Here is a 17,077-nt window from a genome sequence, read left to right as displayed (position 1 = left end):
GTGAGTGATTAAAAGTGTATGAAAATGAGTGAGTGTGAGTAGTGTGAGTGAGCCTGAGTGAGAATGTGGTGTTACGCTTCTGAGTGTGCCATTGTCCATGGCATACTGAAGTTAATTCTTAACTTATAGAAGCACCTATAGCAAAATACTGGCACTGGCATACTAGATGTAATTTTTTGCATATGGAGTGCCCATGACAATGATCTGGTCTTAGCACAACAAAGGTCTTTTGTTTTTTCTTTTATAAGGGGGAACCCAGAGCGACTCCTGGGGTGCATCATGTTTCATTGGCTTGGCACACACATAATGGGCTTAAATATGTATTGAGTTTCTCTTCAGATCCTGTGGATATTGAGCACATTTATGTGAAAATGGGCTTTAAAATGAACAGTTTGACCGCGTTCTCTCAAAAAATTATTTGGGAAGCCTTGTGTCCTCCTTCGAAGACGTCAGCCTTCTGCAGTTCTGTGCAAGTATTATGCCCCCACCACTTTTAAAGATCATGTCAGTATCCTAATATTGGTGGTATCTAAAGCAAACATTTGACCGTGTTCCTTCAATCATATTATTATTATGAAATCTTTCAATGTCAATAACTGAGCTTAATCTCACGTCCGCTGAAGATTCAAGGTCAAAGGTGATATGGCACTTCCTGTAATGTAATTATGGTCAACGGATGCGTGGGTTCAATTCCCCTACCTCTGGCATGTTAGAGAATCGACGTCTGTAAATTTCATATCTGTGTTTCAAATCTCACAACAAACTAGAGGGCAGAACAGCCACCCAGACATGCATGAGCTTCAGCTTGTTATAGGAAGTGGAAACATGTTTAAAGCGAAAGTCACAGCTAGTATAAGAATACAGAAGGCCTGATATAGAGTTTATCAGATAGGTTACTCCTTCTAAAACTTGAGATATTCCTTCCGCTATATTCCTAGTACCATTTTGTAGGTGTGTGCACCAAGCAAGTAAGAGTTTAAAAAAAAAAAAAAAGATTTATGTTGGTTTACCTATCCGAGTTGGATCGGTATATTAAACAAGCTTTAAAAATGCTATAGGTCTCGCCTTTTATTAAGGTAAAGCCATTTGCTTTGCTATACAATATCATTAGAAAAGCAAATAGCTTTAACTTGATCAAAGTTGAGGCCTATTGCATTTTCAATGCTTGTTTTAGGGTGCCCCGGCTTATTTTGCATTCCAGTCCGACCTAAACTACAAAAACTCCTAATCAGGCCCATATGTAGAACTGGGGACGTGTTTCAGTTGAATTTCTAGAACTAAAACGTTTTTGCTTAAAAATGCCTGGAAGTAATTTTAATTATTTAATCGTAAAAACTCTAAAACCCGAGGAGGCAGGAAACTACAAGTCCTGGCATTCACGGCCTAGCAGTTGGAATGTTTTCATGGTTTTGTTTGTAAAAGACATGCTGCCCGCAACTGTGTAATATTAAAATACACGGTTGCTCTAAATGTCAGGGTATAACTCGGTGAGAGCTGGATGCTTGTCTCCCTGGCAGTGGCGTTGCTGTCCTCTGTGGGTGGGGAATGCTTTGGCATACAGTTAAACAGTTGAAAATAGGCAATAGTACGTGGTCTTTGGGCTTTTTTTGTGCAAATTTAATTAGCGCAAAGACAACCCGAAGATATTAGAGCGCTTTAAACAAGCACCACTTGCGTTAGAAACAAACACATTAATTTTTAGGCACAGAGTGATTTGACCAGAATCACAGGATGTATAAGCCTCCAGCGAGACTTGAACCCGGTTCACCCTGTTTCAAAGTCGGACGTGCGTGGAAATTCACCCAACATAATATAATGCGTCCGCGTGCCCTGCTCCCACTTCATCCAGAAATTACACTTCGTATAATCGCGCTTTTGGACTGTTATGGTTTCCCCGATATTTTGATTTATTTTAGTGTGTGGTTTTCAAGAGTGCGCTCCCCTCCATGTGGTCGTGCACGGCACTCTAGGCAGGCAGGCTCCGTGCCTGTGCGAGAGAAACATGACATTCTTTCAGCGGCGGGAGGGTGGTGGGTGAGAGCCCTCCCCGTCTGCCTTCAGACGTTTGGCTTGTTGTGTGCTCAGCCAGTGAGTCAGAGGGAATTAAGTGCACTGGATATGAGCCACCCAAGCTACTCCCCCTGGGCTACAGGAAGTGTGAAGTGGGGAAACCAGCAGCAGCTGAGCCACGTTACCGAGCAGTGAGTGCAGCGCGCAGCTGCAGCCATGTGGAGGGGCGTGCAAGAAGAGAGCGCAGGAAGGGAGGAAGAGAGGGAAACGATACAGACGTAATAAGAGGCAAAAGGGAAGGGGTAAAATAAGAGGCGTGGAGAAAAGCAGCCAGACAGAGAGGAAGAATTAATGAAATGGAGAAGAAGGAAGAATAGACGAGGAGAAAGAAAAACAAACAGAGGTAGACAGAAAGTGAACCGTGACCCTGTGCGCCTCTGCAGATAAGACACGTAAAGCAGGTGACCGTGTCCGGAGGGGACGGACTAAAAAGCGAAAAGGAGGCACCCTGGGCACCTTATTTCCAATGGCGGCACACCGTTTAACATAAACGGTGACACAAGCCAATGGGAATAAGGGGCGGGGCTTGAAGCCCTTTTCCAAAACTGACTTGATCACTATAGTCTCGAAGCGAGGAGCGCATGCGCGCTCCAACGCCAGCCAAGACGTAAAAAATGAAGCACGGGTGAAGGAAAACAACACTGGGGTGGAAGCAACATGGAGGCCAGGGGCGGTTGGAGTCAGTGAGGGTTGGGGAGAGCAGTAATAGGGCTGGGGCTAGCAACATTGGGTGTGGGGGAAGTAACACACAGGGTGGAGGGAGGGCAGCAAACTGGGAGAGAGTAGCATGGAGCGGGGGAAGAAAACCAAATGAATAAGCGAAAGAGACATTGTAGGGCTGGGAGGAGAAGCACAAAGCAGAGAAAGCAACACAGGGAAGGAAGAAGTATGCATGAGCAGGCACATCACAGGGGCGAAGCACGCAGGCAAGAGAGCAACACAAGCATGGTGAAGTAGAGAGAATACAAGGGAGATAGCTGCAAAACTCGTGCACTTTCTTGGAGTGCTTAAACCAAATGAAAAAAGTAGCAACTGAAAAAATGAGTAGCAGGACACAAGTAATGCATCCATGCTCCAGGGGTGGGGCAAACACCAGAAGAGTAAGTAAAGCTCACACATGGTACCAAATAAGAAGCAAGCAAATGCAAGTGACAATAAAGCCAACCAATGGTAAACAATGGGTAGGCTCTAAGCCCACTGTAAGCTGACATTTAGACTTTTCGCCTACAGGCAGGTTGCATCTGGTAGGCGAGTCCTGATTAGACGGACTCTCATTTAAGAAAAATACATATCTGGCATTTAATAATGTTTTAAGTCTGAACAGAAGTTTATTTTTAGGACATTTATTATTTTCCAATAATTAGTTTTCTCTCTATTCATTTTGGGCGTACATGCTCTTGATCAGGAGAAACACATTACTGGGGTTCGTTTTTTCAAAAGAGAAACAATCAGAACTCTTGCAAATATCCCAAGAAAAATAAAATGCCGTCTAGTGTTCATCATATTTTGACTCAATTAACTACAGGAGTCCAAAATAGTCATTGTGTGACTTAATGCAAGTACATATTTAAAAGTGTGACCCAATTGCACCACAAAAGAAACTAAAGAACAAATATTTCTGAGCACGTTGGAGAAACACGTTTATTTATTAATAGAAGAAACAGTGAAGCCTAGAGTAACCCCTACAGGAATTAGGCCGGGCCTGAGTGAGTGCTGTGTAAATATGTGACATAGTGAGAGTTCCCTCTGAGTGGGAGTCGTATAGTGTCTTGCCATAGGATTAGGGTGCTGATCAGTGATGGGCAACAGTGTTTTGGCTGATAGTGCTGCTTGCGCAAATTAAATGTTCACACCATTGGTGAAGCACTTTTACAGGTTGTGGGTAACAGCACATGCTCGCCCAGCAGAATTGCAAAAGAGCTCCCTGCAAAAGCATGTCCTAACATAGCCATGTTAGTAAGCCTTTTTCTTTCGTCCTGTAAACTTGTTACTTTAAAGCTGTAATTCAGCTTGCTGGGTCACAGTAGCACCTGGGAATTTACTTTTCACTAGTAAACAAAAGATAATGTGTATTATTTTTGGTGCTGATAGGCAGTGCTTAATTTGAGCCATTGGTTTCTGGTGCTCGGCACCGGCACTTAATTGTCAACACCAGCGCTTGTTACAGTCAACCGCAAGGGAGTGCTCTTTGGCTAATTTAGAGATGACCACAACAACAGTTAATTATGAATTCAATATACATTAAAATGACTATTAACTGATGCCCAAGCCGTTCCTACGCTCTGGGGGCCAGAAATAGTCCAAATTGTCACACTTGGAGGAGGAGTGTCAGTGCTTAATTTGAGCCGGTGGTTTCCGGTGCTCAGCATGGGGGACTTAATCATCAACGCCGGTGCTTTTCATGAGCACTAGTTAAGGACACATTAATTTATGGTAGGCACTGGGAGATTAAGTGATTTGCCCACAATCACAGGATGTTGAGCCGAAGCAGAGATTCGAAACTGGTTCCCCAGCTATGAAGTCGGCAGCTCTGGCCATTACGCCACAACCTCTCCCCATTGTCATGGTTAGTAGTTGGTTCTGTTTTAGGCGGTGCTAACAGGAGAAATGGGCTGATGCAAGCTGCCTCCTGATGAAAGCCCCGGCACTCATGTTTTTTTTTTAAAACAAATTAACCACTGAGGAGTGTGATGGTTAGTAGTTTTGTTGGTACTATCTTTGGAAGCATAACGGAGTCAATGTGTGGTGCTAGCTGCAGTGGGCTCATGACAAGAGTCCTGACACTAATCTTTTATACAAATTAAGGACTGCTGATGGGGGAACAGCTATGTAAATGGCCGACGTCTATTGTGTATGAATCGTAGCTCAAGAGTACATTTTGGGGGTGTCACATAGAGAAGCTGTGAAAGGTTCTGTCACTCAAGACCTTTTCATCCCTTTGCAGGACGCAATGAACCTTTGAAGAAAGATCGACCCAAGTGGAAGAGCGACTACCCTATGACGGACGGGCAGCTGCGCAGCAAGCGCGATGAGTTCTGGGATACTGCTCCGGCGTTCGAAGGCCGCAAGGAGATCTGGGATGCCCTAAAAGCTGCAGCGTATGCAATGGAAGCCAGTGACCTCGAGCTGGCACAGGCCATTGTAGATGGCGCCAGCATCACATTACCTCACGGTAGGTGGAGATTAAGAGCTATCCATCTGGACGGGGCGGGGAGTGAGACAGTCTGATACATTTCAGGGATTACCCAAATAATTAGGCTGCTACAATGCCTATTGTTTCCCATATGTTTTTTTTTTATTCCATATATTGTATTTCTTTTGAAAGTCGGATGAGCAGCACATCTGCCTCCCCACTTAAAAAAATCGAGTGTTTTGTAGGCCAGTCGGGCACGTCTGACGTAACAAAAATGTTTGTGTGACTCTTCTATTCACTTGACTTTGAAACCACCTTTTTAAGTTGCTGTTATGATAACGATCTATGTTCTAAGGGCGCACCACCTGCAAAGTGGTACCCGTTCGAGATGCATACTCTCGGAAAAATGGGGAACCCACAAATATTTGTATCGCTCAAGACTGAACTAGTCTGCTTAAGCAATTTTTACTCCACCTATTGCCTGAAGCAGAGATCCCTATTAAATCCTAGTTGCAGAATGCCTGCGAGCATCTTAGTTCCTTAAGCCTGTTGCTTGCCCGCCGGGGAGTGAGACCCTTTAGCTGTTGGCAGCTCAGATGTTTTGAGGACTATTCTGTGTCCGCTCCCATTCCCCGTCAGCATAAGCAGGAGGAATTCTAGTCCTCTAAAATATTTCGTGAGTATAGTGTGTCGTAAGTTAGAATAGTAATAAAGTAACAATGTAATATTACTGTCATCTTTGTTAGTACCATTCTCCCCATTATGGCAGTTGATAGTTGAGAAACATTCTCAGTTTTTGGGTTAAACTATCTATTCCGCCAAGGGAGCCAACCAACTTTGGCCTGGACTATTCTCGCTCATCGTAAACGACCTGTATACCTAGATATTTAAACGAGCATGGTTCCCACCTTCATGCCCACCTGTACCTCCTAGGTGTCCCTTCAGTTGATCCAATCGGAAAAGCCCTGACCGCATAACAAAATCTTTGAGAACCTCTATACGGCAGGCCTTGAGAGGCACCTCTGAGGAAAATCGAGATCGCATGTGCGTAAAGTTATAAAATGTTTGCTTGCTATGTTAATTCCCAGGTGTGCCCCCCCCCTCATGTTGAAGCCTTGCAGCCTGTGGCTCCATAAACCAAGGTAAACAGTAGTGCTAAGAGGGGACAAGCCTGCCTCGTACCCCTCTCCAGCCTACAGGCTTCCGCTCTATCCCTCCCAGTTTTTACTCTCACCGTCAGAGCCGCATATAGTATGTAGTATACTTTATAACTGTCTGTTGTCTATCCCATGCCCATTATGTTCATGACTGCCAACAGGAAATTGTTAACCATATAAAACTGTTCCTCAAAGTCCACAAATTAAACCAATGATTTCTTTCTTGACTATTGAAAAGGTATCTTGGAATGGTACATGAGGCACGTAAACTCTTTATCTTGGTTATAACAAGGAAGTACTTAGTGGCACAGGTTAATGGAGGTAATCATAAAAAATAAAGGGTCAGGACATTGTTCCCTGTGTTGCCCGCCTATGATCTCTACTTCAGCACAAAAGTTATCCTTCGGGTGGATGTTCTGCAGACTAATTTTACCTCTAGCAGAACCAGTATTACAACTCAAACAAGCATTTGCAATGCAATAGGTCTCGCATTTACGCAAGCTTTAGCTGTTCACATTACAAATAACAATGCTTTTTATTTTTGTTTTCGTTTTTAAAACTTAAATAAAAGGCATTGTCATTTACAATGCCAATAGCTTAAACTTGCGTAAATGTGAGACCGATTGCATTGCAAATGCTTGTTACTTGAAACGAACGTCAGCGCGATCATGTCCTCCAAAGCTACGCAGGGAAACTTTCAAAAACTACCACGCAGCACTACGGTGCAGTGGCGCATTAAACACGACACTTGTTCAGTCGAGGTGTGCTTGCTATAATGATAAGGGAGTGAGTCTCACTGTTGGAGCTGTGAAGATGTGTCGCTTTAATTTATCTCCGCCGTTAATTACTGGTACTAATCCTTCAAAGCATTTCAATGGAAAGTCCCAGATTAATCTAGTTAAAAAACGAAACTAAAATAACAACTGGCTTGTGGTACGTGTTATAGTAGTCCAACTTTGCTATGAGATTGCTTCTGTCTTTAGAGCTTTAAAAACATTGAACTTTGTTGGGCGAGCAGTCATATCGAAACCATAAGTATTTATGAAAGTTTCGGTTTCATTTAAGAGTCGCTTTTCTTTCCTGCAATGCGGACTTCAGAACCCAGCTTCCAAGACGGACACTCGAAGGAAGGTACTTTCGAGGTGAGTTTCACAGGACAAAAAAACAGAACTCAATAGCACCCAAAAAGCAGGTCAGTGCCCACCCACTCAAAATTACATCCTCAGCAATTCACAGACATGCTCAGCACTTGCTTGTCTAACAACAGCAACATACTCACATTCCGTAGCATGTTCACCCTCGCAGCCTGCCCCATTATCAAAACGAGAGGCCGTGCGTTTGCACATCTGCTGTCCGGCGCCGGGCACAGCTCTGAAGCGCGCGAAAGTGAGAGTGCGGTGGGAGCGTTTGAAAGCGATTATCGCTAGAGAGGAGACGCCATGCGCGTGCACATCGCCTGTCCATGCACGCACATGATTTGTCTCCGTTCGCTAGCAAAACCGACAACAATAGTCTCGCCAAGGCGAATGCAGCGCTAGGCAAGACCTAAAAACGACTACAAGTTCATTGTTTATGAAAACAAACTTAGGGAGTTTGAGGATTTAAAATAAACATACTCCTTGATCTGTTGGTCCAGTCCGATTGGCCTAGTTGCCAAGCATGTATAGGTATTGGGACTGAAGCAAAAAATGCTTATAATATTTTCACATTTGCTTCATTTTTTTCTTTTCTCTAACAGTCTCACGGTGGTATCGGTTTCTTAAAAAAGTTCCCCGAAAAAAGGGTTTAATGTTCCTATTAGGGTTTCTTCCTTGCTTCAGAGCCACATCTGTCTCCCATTTTGGCACTTTTATTCCTCCATGAGGGCCAATACTTGTGTAGCTATTGGGGCAGCGGGTAATAACCCAAGTCAAGGGTGATCTTCCCTGATCTCTCGGAGAGAGAGAAAACAGAATGAGAGTCCATCTTACTCGAGAGTAAAGGGCTAATCAAAAGAGAAGTGAATTTGTTGAGGAAGAAGTAAAATCATGTGAAGATAGATGCCATGTTCACCATTAATGGACCGTTTATTTGTTTCTTTTCATTTGTTTTTGTTGTTGAGGGGAATAGCCCTGGCCCATGTTTCTTTAAACACTTTATATTTCAACCTGAAGAAAATTCTGTACATAGTATTCTCCAGGTTCAATCTTGATAAACATTCACAGTGCTACATTTATATATTTTTGCAGCATGAATCCTTTTCTGGATTCCCATGCTGTGCATTATTCTGCCTCTGGTGGTTGGGTCTGAAATCCTGTCTCGCTTCTTTTCTTTTCTCTTTTTGTGGGCGTCATTGACCACCACTTGGCGGTAAGTCTAAAGTCTGCCCCTCATGTGACATCAGAGGACCTGGTGGTGGTTCCCTGGACACGGAGAGTCCGTGCTGGAGACCGCTCTTTTCGCAGTAGAGCGGCTCTCCTCTGGAACTCACTGCCTGCTCAAATCTGCGGCCTTAACAACTACCTGGAATTCAGGAAGGCCATTAAAACTCACCTTTTTCCTGCACCGTAGACCTACTCTCTGCTGCATCCGAGCATGTCAGTTGCTCTGCTGTCAGCGCCGGGACACCCCTTTGCTGGGGCAGGTGTTGCGCTTTACAAGTTGTGGTAACATGACATCAGTCGTGCACCCAGAAGTCCCAACGCGTGGTTGCTATCTTTAGATATATTTCCTGCTGTTGGGTCTGGAAGCACGCTAGAGGAGCTCCGAGTAATCTTGGACGAACCAGAGAATTCTCACAGAATAACACCAAAGTTCGCCAGAGACCATGAGAAACAGTGAAGAGCAGAGAAGGGGAGCCTTCATAGCAACGACGGGGGGTGGTGCTGGTGTGCATCATGTGGGTACACAATGCAGAGTGGGAAGGCAGCTAATGTTCTTGGAAAATACTACTTTAAATTCTGCCCCAACTGCCACCACAAGATTGCGCAGAAAGATCCACATGAGGTCGGCACCCGGAGTCTCCCGAAGGACTACAGCAACGAGGACTGCGCAGCCTGCGCCTACTTTGTGCTAAAGACTCTCAAGGCAGGACTCGCACAATGCCTAGCACACCACACCATAGCTAGCACCTAAACTGGGCGATTTATAATGGTGGTAGCCAAGTTTTTCAAATATCAGTTTAGTGTCCTTATTAGTCTTGGAGACTATTACTTGCTTTCTTTTTTTTTTTTCAATCTGCAGGCAACTACATTAGTCTCTTTATTGATTCTGAAACCAAGATTTCCAGGGGAGCAGTCGTTTTTTGCTTGCTTAGAGTTCTACTTTTCAATTGCGTGCTTTTACAGGCGGAAATCTGTTTCCCGTAGAAAGGAAGAATGTTCAAGCATCAAATTAACATTGATCACATTGACATGGCTTCCGCAGAGCACGCCAACGAGCATGTCCGGCTTGAAAACCGTGAAACAGTAAAGGTCTGGAAGCAGCAAAATGAAGCAAACGTAGCCCTTATTGTCTAGGAGTGCTGACCAAGCATTATTGTACCCCAGTCTCTGTTACACTCCATTATTTTGCCTGCTGAAAAGGTCTTCTTATTTCCCCCTGTTTGCAGTCTGCATGCACCTATTAAATTTTTGTATATGCCCGGTTTCCTACCTTGTACAACATTTACTGTTCACATCCCATCAATTTTTTTCTCTTTTGTATGTTCATAATACTGTGGCACAGATGCCATGAAGCCAATGCCTACAATAAGCCTCATCCTTCTGTTGACTTGTTTTGGGGTTTGTATTGATTACTGAATGCTCCAGTCATCGCAGGCTACAGTGTAGCACTGAAGAACCTAATGTTTGACAGCTGTATCTGTCACTGTACTAGGACTGAGAAAAGGGTAATTCTGTCATCGAGTGCGGATGGAATGGCGAATTGATGCTTGAATGCATTGGTCTAGCTCCTTGATTTGGAAGGTCGCCACAGAAAACTGGTATTTTAATGTTTGTGTGTATTATATTCCTCATCGCAATATGCCTTTGTGCATTTAATTTCTCTATGTATTGAAGGAAACCATTTTGAGTGGCCATTTAATGAGCTTACAAACGATGTACCAGAGTTGAAGCTACTAAACTTTCTAACAAGTATGTGATTGTCAGAAATGGGATTAGTAATTTGTGAGGCGATTTACCTCTCATTTTAAAAAATCCACTCGGGTTAGGTCAAAACACACTCCTAAGAGAATCTCTACTCAAGCCCCGGAATGTGGCACAAACATCAGACAAAACCCAGAGAAGTGCAAGGCAAGTTCAAGTAGTGCCAACAATTTCAAAGTAAAGAACACAGCACAATAAGATTGCCAAATCAATGTACAAATATTGAGGAAAAAATGTGCTAAAAGCAAAAACTGCCTAGAAATATTCAGGCACGAAGATAAAGCAATAGTTCGAGGTGGACTGTGACCTGGGTACAATTTCTGGAGATGGAGCAGAGATCGGATGCACCAAGCGGGTTGTGCAGATTAAAGGTTTAACCTTCAGATTTATCCTCCAACTGCTAGGAACCTATGGTCCGTTATTAGCTTCTCAGGGCAGTCTTCAGGGCTCCAGAGCTCCCTCCAGCCAGGTCTTCTTCAGAGTCTAGGCCTCTTTAGTCATCTGCGCCCTCTTTGAGTCAAATTCTCTCCTGCTTCTTGTGTCCCTGGTGCAGCTAAATAGGACGCCAGCAAGTTGACCCACGGAGGGCAGTTCCAGTCCCTGCATGTCAGCATGATTTAGGAGTCCTTGAATCCTTGTGTGACTCCTCTTCCAGCAGTCTGTAGTCTGGATTCTTCACCCAACAGGGCCTTCATCTTAAAATGAAGTTGTCTTAGGTCCAGAAGTGTTCTGAGGAGGTGGTCGGAGAGGTGCCCAATCTATATTTTGCACTAGCCAGTGATTAAATAAATTCTACTGCTCAATCCTAGCAATCATCTTTCAGTCCCACACCTCCTTGTGCATTACTTCCCCTTTGCCTTACTTTAAGCTGTAAACAGAAACTCCCGGGGTAATTATCCAATAGTCCGTTTCAAGATGGCAAGGCCCAGCTGCCACCAGGTGGGCCTGCCTTCAGCTTTTTGCCACTCCTCTATTTGACAGGATAAGAATTGTTTCTCTCTTTCCTACTGTGACAGGACCCCCACCTGGCTAGAAGGGTCCTGGGGCTGAATAGGAGAAGCCCTCCTTGGGATCCCCATGTCAAAAGAGATAGTGCTAAAGCTGCTCTTTTTTCTGCCAGCTGTTTCTGACCACTTAGATGTTGCCAATCTATGCTTGATGGTCATCAGTTAACACCCATTGGACTTCCCTGGGCCCAGAGGCAAGCTTGTCCTTTGTGCCAGAGACTTTAACTCTCCCAGCCAAGGATATACATTCCAGCTCAGGAGGTGTGATAAGTGGCAGAACTGGTTTTAAGCCAGGTCTGGCTCAGGCAGCCTTAAGTACATTTTTGCAAAGTAACTTTTCTGCTAAACTTATCAAAAGTCTTATTTCACCCTTTAGTCGGATTTAAAAAACTTTCCTAAGCAGAGGTGGGCAATAACGTTTTTAATCCCACCAAGGCCTGTTATTGGAAAGTTTAGCCTGGCCTACTTAGTGAAATAGCTATTGAGGCGTATTTCACTGTGAGGCACATTAACCTTACTATATAGTATTCCCTACTTTTATATATTACCCTGACCTGTGAGCTTACAAGGCGCCATTTATGAGTGGCTTGTAAAATATGTAAAAATAGACTTTTCCTACACTGTAAAGGCATTTTTCCTGCAATGCATCGCTGCAGTACATTTAAACGGCAGCCTAGCCGGGGCACAGTGTTGCACCTGACAGAAATATATTTTTGTCATATATATGGGTCCTGTAAATGCAAACTGCATCCAACATGACATTTTATGCTGTAGATGCACTTTGGACAACATTTACAGTGGACTTGTAGGGAAATTAAGTACACCAAATATGGAGTTCAACTGTACAGCGCAATGCTTTAGAGGAGAGATGTAGGCACATTACTAATGTTTAGCAGTGGTAAAGTGCACAAGGTAAAAAATATGGAAAGACCATGCAGAAAAGGCATTTGTGCTATAAAGTTTATTAGAGTGTATGGGCATCAATTTGGTGATGAGGACTTGGCCATAGAAAACAGACCCTGGTAAAGTGGAACAAAACAAGCCTGTAAATCCAAGGAGTGAGTAGGGGGTGAGCAATCGGTGGTGAGGAAGGATAACCACTAGTAACATGTTGGCAGTACCTAGCAATTGCCGGTCATGGAAATCAACTTAACATCCATTTAGTTGAAGGATGCAATCTTATTGGTATTTTTGGGTGCCTCATGTGTAAGTAGAATGAAGCAGGCTGACTGTTAATGATCTTTGGAGGTATTTGGAAATGGAGAAATCGCGTTCTGTGTACCTTTCAATCTGTGCTGAATCCTATTGCCTTAGTTTTCGTGAAAGGCATTCCTGTATGTAGGTTCACACAGCAGTTTTTCAGCAACATCTGTATCGCTTCTGCAAATGGTCAAGTGGTTCTGCAGCATATGGGAGGGAGTAGTATCTTCTGTAGGGAAAAAAATGCGCTTCCGGGAAGAGGAAACTGTTGTACTCTGCATGAAGAGATTGAGGATAGGTCGCAAACTCATCTGGAGAGAGAGCCATTGGTTTACGTGAGCATATTACCAGAGTTTGTGGATCATATGGACGGTGAAGAATGGAGGTCATGTGCACAGTTTGATATTCAGAATGACGACTTTAGAGTGCCATGGTTGAAGATGTGTGAAAAAGAAACCTATTCTGAAACCTGGGAGGTGGTGGTAGGAATTTTCATCTTGCTTCCAGCCTCAAAGCGTTGGTGCTGTTTGCGCGTCAAACAATTTCCACCACAAAGAAGTTTGAACAATGTCAGATATTCTTATCCTGATTGGGTGTGTGTCTCAGGGTTGACACTTGCACCTTTCTCGTCCATTCCAGTGGATCCACTGTTAGTCAATGAGTGAGTTGAAAGATTGTTTCCAAAATGATATATTCAAAGTAGAAGTCAAAGCTTTTCCCATATTCTAAAAAGAAAGGGTAATTGGTGAAAGCCATAGATCCTACAGGCACACGTGTAAGTGGCTGCCTGCAGGAGGGAGCATTGGTGGTTACTGATGACTGCAAGGCACCTTTGTTAGCACTGGATGCACATTATGTGGCAAAAGTTCATATTGCAACAAATTAATGAACAATTTTTGTAGAGAAGGGAGGAAGAAATTAACAAATGTGCTGCAAAATGAAGGACCTGTAAGGCAAATTATAGGTTTGGCTTTCATTGAAAGGATGTATTGGACTTGGATAGTAATGAATGGCAGTGACACTGCAACTTTGTGGTGGGTTAAAGGAGAGAGAAGGAGTATGAAGTATATAGGAGGAAATGCATTGCAGTACTAAAAAATAATGAACTGCCTGGTAATGTATTGCTGCTGGGTCCTCTGATAAATATTTAAAAAAGAAAACGGGAAGGATGGGTAGTGGAGAAGTGGGGAAAGAGTTGGACCACGTCAATTCCACCATGTGGCAGACAATGCAACAGTTGGGAGAGGGGTGCTCATATGGGAAGGGGCGAGGTGGCGGAAGCATCGGACGAGCTGGGGAGAGAAATACAAAGTGCGTGTGTGGGGGGTGATATGAATAGGGAAGCAGGTGAGCAAACTAGAGAAAACATTCTGTCCCATTGAGTGTTAAAATAAAAAGGAAAAAGTTGTTTCTAAATGTCGGTGTGGAAGGGTATATGTCATCTAATCAAAATGATGGTAACAAAGCTATGCTTCAGAGCAGGGACAGGCACAGAAAGAGGATGGAAAGCCATTCAATTAGAATCAAGCAAGCGAGATTAACAGGCAAGGAAAAATATGATGAAAAATTGGCTTAGGCAAAGCTCACTCCCAAGTATTGCTAAAATACACAGGTCTTTCGACAGCAGGCAGCTAAAGCAGACCTAACCAGCATTGGCAAAGCCGTTAGGCCTTGCCTATACGTGATCTATTGGCCTTGTCAATGATTTTTAGGTCTCGCCTGACCCAGCGCATGCGCTGGTCTGGCGAGACTTATTGAGAGGGCTCCAAAAAGTGCTACCAGGCCAGTCTAGAGCCGCATTGCATGTGCGCGGGCGCCGCGCTTTACCGCGATTACTTTCACTTTCGCAGCCGCATGGCCGCTTTGATGTTTGATCGCGATCACTTTCACGGCCGCTTTGCATAGCCAATAGGTCTTGCTTTTGGGACCTTATAAGTATTTAGTTATACAACTGTTGCATGGCTAAACACTTATAAGGTCCCAAATGCAAGACCTATTGGCTATGCCAATGCTTGTTTAGTCGTGTTGCAAAGCAGCGCAGTCTAACTTCTCTGCACCAGGGCTTGCAGTAAAGAAATTAAAAGTGCTATCACGCAGCCATTTTTGACCGCATCATATTGGCCAAAGCTGTTCGCATCATAGCCCCTTTTTTCTGACGGGGGGGATAACCAGGATGCACTAAAGGACGGGGAAAGCAATAGAGATGCGTTAGGGGAGGGATGGATGGATGCATGGATGGTTGGTTGGTGGAAAGCAACAGGAACGGGGGAGGGACGCGGAAACGCAACAGGGATCCAGGAGGGGTGGGAGCAAGCAACAACTATGCAGGAGGGGGCTGGGAAGGACAGGGTAAGCGATGACGTTGCTGGAGTAGCTGGGAGGGGCGGGGCAAGCTGCAGAAACATGCACTCTTATGGAGTGCTAGCCTAATAATACAAGCATTTGCGATGCAATCCGTCTCGCCTTTGGGACCTTATATGTATTTAGCTATGCAGCACATTAGCCTGGGTGCTGAAACATCTACTGTTTTTTAACATGGAGGGAAAATAAGCACCAAACTGCGTGACACGCCAGGTATGGGAACACACGAAGAGAAATATTACCATTCAGCGGGAAATGGTATAGTCCAAAGCTCTGTTTTTAATATAAAATCAGGGCCTTCGGTGGTCATATCACTGAAAATACAAGATTTGAAAAAAATATTATTGTCCACGGGTGCTCGTGGAAGACAATTTCTATGGACTGGAATCTAGCGAATGCTAAAGTGATTCTGGTATTTTACTGACCTCTGCTGGTCGTTTTCTATCAAGACTGTTAAATAGAGGCAGTTGAACAGAAAAAAAAGTCCCTAAACGAAACCAGACAAGTCCTAGGGCTGATCTCCAGAGCCCACAAAGTACATACACATATAAGTATATGATAAGTATTTACTAAAGTATATACAAGAGGTCTCGAAAGCTCGACCTAAAAAGAAGGGTGCCTCTGCAAGTGCGCGGCAGTGGAAGAACATGGGGCCTGATAGGTAACATTTTCATTGTCAATTTTAAATTTCTGCTGGGTGTGACTTGTAGGGACCCGGCCAGATTAAAGCCCTGGGAACGTACACCTCCGTTTCGAGGGGATATATGGTAAGAGGATTCTCCAATGCGAATAGCGTTTTCCCCTTGGAGGAAAACCTAAAAAAGTGTATTTGCACATCAGGATGCATTTCCACTATGCACCATTGTACCCTATAAACGACTAAGCAATGGACAAATGGGAGTGCAGGGAATATGTCCACGACATTCCTAGTAAGATGCCTGGAAACCTGCGAGTGGTAAAGTCTACTGGGAATGTTTGTGATTTACCCCCAAAAAGTGTAAAAGTGCTTTCAAATGGACGTACTTCTACTTTGTTTTGTGAAGAGGACTCATAGAATATAAAATCATCACTACGTGTTGCGATCATAAACTTGGAACTAATTTTGGGCCACTAGTGACATCTAGTGGTCATAATAGTATAATGTCCTCATGGCTGATAAAGCACACGCTGCCACGGAAAGCATTCGCTAAATACGACTCAGACGGACAGAGACAGACTGGAGTGGGGAACGTGGCATATGTCGCACTGGAGGCGGGGTTGTCATTATAAACAGGAGTTGTTGTGAAAAATGATAGGGGACTACAAACGACACAAAAATCTGTGCCTTACCTTCGGCTAGCTGGACGTGAAATTCGGTGGGAATACCGAACAGGACTCCATAGAACCAATGTAAAAAGTGCCGGGGCTCTCCTCAGGAGGCAGCTCTAGCAGGAGAAATGTGCTGGGAAAAACTGCCTCCTGAGGACAGCCCAGGCACTCATTTTTTCTGGAGAGGACTTGGCCTAATGGCTACAGCTGCTGATTTTGGAGCTAGGGAACCGGGTTCGAGTCTCTGCGTGGCTCAACATCCTGTGATTCTGTGGAAAATCACCTGCCTTCCAAAAGAGTGTCCTTAAATGGTGCTATAAGCACCGGTGCTGATGATTAGGTGCCGGTGCTGAGCACCGGAAAGCACCTGCTCAAATTAAGCACTGCATAGAACTATCTTATGCTTGATGCAGAGTGATACATCCTTTTTGTGATGTGCTCTTACTGACTGCGGGAAGCTTCCAGCGTGACTCTTGATGTGTTTCTTATACGATTGATGTTATAATGCCACATACAGGTGGGAAAGTCGCCAAATGCAGAGGGGAGAGGATGTGGCGTACTGACCAGAGTAGCCGACTTTGGAAGCAGCCCTATCAAGTACCACACATCAGGCGTTAGACTAATGGATTTCACTGTGGTGATCTGCATCACCGCACTAATATGCCAAGTCCCGCATTATAGCGCCTCCTCAGCTGTCAAGCTGGAGTGCTGCTATAA

General features: G+C 44.2%; 1 protein-coding gene across 1 annotated transcript in view; it reads left to right on the top strand.

Moving 5' to 3' along the window:
- The window catches only part of UBTD1 (ubiquitin domain containing 1), a 220,698-nt gene that overhangs the window by 187,366 nt on the left and 16,255 nt on the right, over positions 1-17,077 (top strand). The window contains exon 2 of the mRNA XM_085606379.1: positions 5,015-5,242. Coding sequence (XP_085462505.1) covers positions 5,015-5,242 — 228 coding nt within the window. The remainder of the gene's footprint in view (positions 1-5,014; positions 5,243-17,077) is intronic.

Source organism: Triturus cristatus, chromosome 1_2, assembly GCF_964204655.1.
Source record: "Triturus cristatus chromosome 1_2, aTriCri1.1, whole genome shotgun sequence".
In the NCBI taxonomy this organism is placed as follows: Eukaryota; Metazoa; Chordata; class Amphibia; order Caudata; family Salamandridae; genus Triturus; species Triturus cristatus.
The sequence above is the reverse complement of the archived record's forward strand: the minus strand, read 5'-3'. Positions and strand labels throughout refer to the sequence as shown.